This window comes from Ammodytes marinus, assembly GCF_949987685.1.
Source record: "Ammodytes marinus genome assembly, chromosome: 24".
NCBI classification, from domain to species: Eukaryota; Metazoa; Chordata; class Actinopteri; order Uranoscopiformes; family Ammodytidae; genus Ammodytes; species Ammodytes marinus.
Genome location: NC_137228.1, coordinates 3,937,404 through 3,942,403, shown reverse-complemented (window position 1 = coordinate 3,942,403; position 5,000 = coordinate 3,937,404). Strand labels below are relative to the sequence as shown.

Sequence of the window (5,000 nt, the reverse complement as noted above, 5' to 3'; positions counted from 1 at the left end):
AACTGCAGCATTAAGGGCTATTATCAATAGCTTCTGTTGCCAAATAAATGTTCTTCATGTATGTATTCTTCACATCTTTTTTTCTATTTTATTCAGCTAGCACGGTGGCGGCGTTGGATTTCTAGCGCTTTGTACACCACACTTTAAAAGAGACTTTACCTTGACCGAGGCGAGACACTTTAATCTGTGCGCCAACATTCACCGTTGTAGCTCCGTTCTTTCAACGCTATGCACAACAGAACTAAACATACAGTATGTCTCTCTCCAATGTAATCGCTAGTTGCACCAATGACATACTGTGTAGTGTGCCTATACAGGATGGCTGTGTAGCTGCAGAGTGTTTTCAAGCATGTGCCCTGCCTGTCCTTTTGGCACAGGACAGGGAGTTTTGGGCCCTTGCCATGTTGTCCCAGCAGGGCGCTAGAGCCACGTTGGAGGGGACAGATGGACTAAATTCTCTTTCCCGGTGGTTTACGATTCAGAAAGACAGGGAGAGGAACAAAGAGCCAGAGACACAGAGCACTACACAGAGAGAGAGAGAGAGAGAGAGAGAGAGAGAGAGAGAGAGAGAGAGAGAGAGAGAGAGAGAGATACTTAATCACTGAAATGGAGAAGAAAAAAATATATATAACGAAACCTTGCTGCTTCAAAAGTTGAGAAGAGAGAAAAAAAAATGGCAAGCATCAAGGGAGAACTGGTTTGCCAGCAACAGCTAGGGGATGAAAGAGAGACAGGAATAGACTTGTAACTGGTGTGCCCAAACTGAATATGGTGAAAAGAGCAGGGTAGTTTGGGGCCGCAGAATTAACCCAGAAAGAATACATGGTTGGTTTTTGCTAGCAACTGTGAATGTTGGATGCGTTATCCAGAAAAATGCAATTGAATCAAAAGGAAATCCAAAACATATGAAAGGATTTATTTTGTTTTGCAAGATTTAAAAAGTAATTATAATAAGCACTTGTATTTAGCTTCAAAATCATTTAAATTCATATATGCACAAAGCAGCAGAGGTTACTCTTTCCGGAAACTCAAATTTCAAACCCCTGGAAATGTTTTTCCTCAGTGTGAAAGCAGAAGTGTAATGTAAAATATTTCAAACTAAAAGAAACTTTGGATATAGTCTAAATATGTTAATTAATTTAATCTAAAAGTGTGAAGAAAAATAGTTTTTAATTAAAAATAATAACTACAATCTTGCTACATTAAAATGTCACTTTCTTTTGTCATTACCATGCTCAGCATCTTGCTTTTATTTTTATGCTAATGCCATGCTAGCTATTAGCTTGTTCGATAGACAGCAATGTTACCTTTTGTTAAACACTTTTTAGAGAAAACTATAGTCTTAAACCGTACAACTTGATAGCCTTTGATGAACATGTCATCAAACAATTGTTCATGTGGTTGGCAATTCTATCATTTCAGAGATACTTTTGTAATTCCTGAAGAACCAATCCTGGGTGTCACCTTGAAGAGACAGTGTGCGACCACAGGCCTTTTGTATGTAACCCAGGTGTCTGTGTACATGTGAGAGGAGGAAGTGTGTGTGTGTTTCCATAGCGATATTCCCTCTTGTGTGTGGGGGAGGGAGGTGGGGGGGTTGGGGTGGGGGTGAGCTGGCCGTTGCATCCCAGCCAGTAGATTGTATTATGGTCTATATTTACTGTACTAACACACTCAGCGGGGCCTTTTGTACCTCTCCTGCAAGGCAAATACAGATCTCCAAGGAGACAGCAAAGGGAAGAAAAAAAAAAAAAAAAAAAGGAAAACTACAGCAAAACCTTAGAGCGATGACACAAACCACCTTCATGTAGAGACCTCATGTTTGATTGGTGGATCAGTTAGACCAAAATACTGTTTGTGATAATGTCTCGAAGATAAATATATATATATTATATAGACCATATTATATTATATATATATAAGACCTGAGGACAGCTTGACCTCTCCTGCTCTGAAAATCAGCCCACACACACTGTATCTGTTCCTTTCACTTACTGTACCTCTCTGAAGCAGGTGGTGACAGTGAGGAGACCGGATTCCTCTTGGTGAAGAAGTTGTCTTTGGTGACCAGCCTGACGCTGCCTCCATTTTGTTGGGCCTTGCTTATGGAGGCCTGGGCAACGTCGACTTTTTCGAGGTATCTGCAGGGGGAAAAAAAATATGCAAATGTTAATGGACGATATGTGTAGGCCTATGTGTTATGTAACCAGAGAGAAAGTCTGATGAAGATGTAGAGATGGGAGGGAGTTAGCCGCAAAGCAAGATAGATTCACAAACTCTCTCTGGAGAACATTAGCAGCGGGTAAGATGGGAGAATTTGATGTTGCTTGAGCATGTCTGTAATCTTAAACCGGGGACTGTGGTAATCCTGGGACTCACCCACGTACTATGTAACGCACACCAACGCCCACACAACATTTTAAAAACTGCCTCAGTGCAAAATGCCAAATGCGCGTTCAGATTTTCCTTCTTGGCACCAAGCTGCTCTGAAAATGCACACACACAAAAAAAATATTTCCAATTGTGTTTGTGCTTATATTTCTGTTTGTCCTCCTTCCTCCCTGCTGAATCCTATTACCGTTCTCTGCCGCAGCAATCTAATTTCCCCACGGGGAATCGTCAATCATCTAATCTAATCCATCTACGACGCTGTTTTTTTATTATTGCCCCCCCCCAGTAACATGGACGCTAGGGGTGTGCGAGTCGGAAAGAATTGCACCAAACCCTACACGCTACAATCTGGCCCGGGATTAAAATGACCCCGGGATGTCGGAGCTGACAACGAAGAAATACAAGAGTGGAGGAGCAGGGATGGGAGGGGTGGGGGGGAGGGGGGGGGAGAGAATCACTGACTTGTGTGGTGTGGTTGTTGGAAGGAAATTGCTGTGGTCTCTTGATAGAAAAGTGACCAATCACAAATCGACCTCGGCTTTCAATTGTGCAACACTGTAATGGTCTCTTATCCCTTTCAATTATCCCTTTCCTTTTCTTTAAAAAGGGAGGTCAGGGGTCTAAAATAGCTACTTAACACCGGTCCTGCCTCCCGTAATAGAGGATTAATTACTTACTCTTTGTTTTTTGTGACCAATTTCTTTTTGTGGCGAATACTTTTATTTTGAAATGTCTGTGGGGTTCAGCATGTGTTAATCAAAGACATCACTTGTATTGATACATGCAAAGATGGATGTAGAGACAGGAAGCTTCCATTGGTTGGTGGTATGGCTGTTTTAAAAGACTGTCAACACAGGCGACCAAGCCGCTCGCTAACGGTCATGTAGGTCGATAATTAACGTGGTGTTTTATGAACATTTGTCGTCCCTGTCAATTCATTGAACTCGGGGCTTTGATTGAGCTTTATTGCCGGCCGACAAACGGCGGCGCTGCCAACCCGCTGAAATAAAATCAATAGCTGGAGCCGCTCCAAGACCTATAAGACATGCAGGAAATGCATTAAACACTGTGTAACTGCACGCTTAAAGACAGGTAAAAAAAAGACTGCGTGTGGCTTCACATCCTCCAGAAAAGGTTGTCGATGCCACTTGTACCCAGATGCATTGGAAGAAAATTCCAGCCTAAATATATATAGGCCAACTATATACGTACATGATGTAGTTGATATTCACCAGCTACATACTCTAAGTAAATGGATTTGGTCATTTATTTCTACTTGATGCCAGTCAAGACTGTTCCTGACTGCACTGTTTTCCTGATTCCTAAAGTAATACTAACCTCAATGTAACACCCTGCTGTTTAAACAGAACAGGAAAGGTGTTACTCCTTCTTTGGGCCTGCAGGGCTACACAAGGGACGACATTTTGAAATGCATTTACACCACCTCCATCTGGACAGAATACGTTCTTCGGGAGGGAGAGAAGTGGGAGGAGGGTGGCGTTGGCGTTTGGAGGGGGGGGGTGGGGGGGGTAAAAGAAAGATGGATGACAGGAAGGCAGAAAGTGGACGAGGGAGAGACATCAAAGAGGAGAAGTTTTCTGTGGGGGGGGGGGGAGATGGTGGGTGGGGGAAGAAGAAGGTAAGTCTCGATCAAAAGCATGCCGGCTTCCTTTTTCGCTTCAAACGGTCCCCGGCACAGGGCCTGCTGGATGAAACGAGATACCTTACTCTAAACTGGAGTCCAACTGCGCTTCCCCTGGCAGAGTGTAGAGGTGTTTGCATGTTTGTTTTATGCAGCGAGGGGCTTGGACAGTCATTCTGTAAACTAAACATGACTGCAGCATCCCCTTTCCTCGTGCAATACCGGATCTGCATTTTCTAGTCGTCGCTATGCAAGTGCGTCCCTATATTTGTTTATATCATGCAACAGCAGTATATGCCTTTCCACTGTGCAATAAAAAAAAATTGAAACAAAGCAAAGTGTGAAGAAGGACAACCCGTGGTTCAACAGGGGGGGATGGGGGGGGGGGGGGTTATGTACCGGGCTATTTTCTTGGCAGGGACACAGCAACTTCTCGCAGTCTCCGCTGGTTGCTTGGTAACTGCTTGGCTGCTGGCTTCATATTTACTGTACAGAATGCCTGACAGTGGTGCCTATACGCCCATCTAACTCGCAGCAACGAAAAGCTATTTATTAATTTTATTTTTACAAAACTATGCCTTTAAAAGACAAACCTATCCTATAGTTTTCACAGCTATCTTGAATTTTAAAAAGGTGTGATGGAAGCGGCAGCAGCTCTCACACAGACACAGCGGTCGACACAGGTTTTCTTGGATTATCCCGACATGGTGTTGCTGTTGGTGGCCGTTTGAAGCACAGCTGTTCGGTGCACTGCCTGCAGGCTTGTGCTATACCTGCAGAGAAGCAGACCCCGCGCACCTGTGTGAAATCCAGCTAACGAGCTAACGTTGCTACGCCATCCACCACCGGCATACAGTAATATAGATACAAAGGTCGGTGTACCATGAGGACTAATAAACATGCCTGTGTTAAGAAAGCAGTTATATTTTCAAATTTGATTTGGTGAGTAACTATAAAAGCTTCTTCA

General features: G+C 43.5%; 1 protein-coding gene across 3 annotated transcripts in view; it reads right to left on the bottom strand.

Moving 5' to 3' along the window:
• The window catches only part of zranb3 (zinc finger, RAN-binding domain containing 3), a 75,012-nt gene that overhangs the window by 7,029 nt on the left and 62,983 nt on the right, over window positions 1-5,000 (bottom strand). For all 3 annotated transcript variants that reach the window (XM_080052757.1, XM_080052758.1, XM_080052759.1), the window contains exon 18: window positions 2,001-2,141. In XM_080052757.1, coding sequence (XP_079908883.1) covers window positions 2,001-2,141 — 141 coding nt within the window. The remainder of the gene's footprint in view (window positions 1-2,000; window positions 2,142-5,000) is intronic.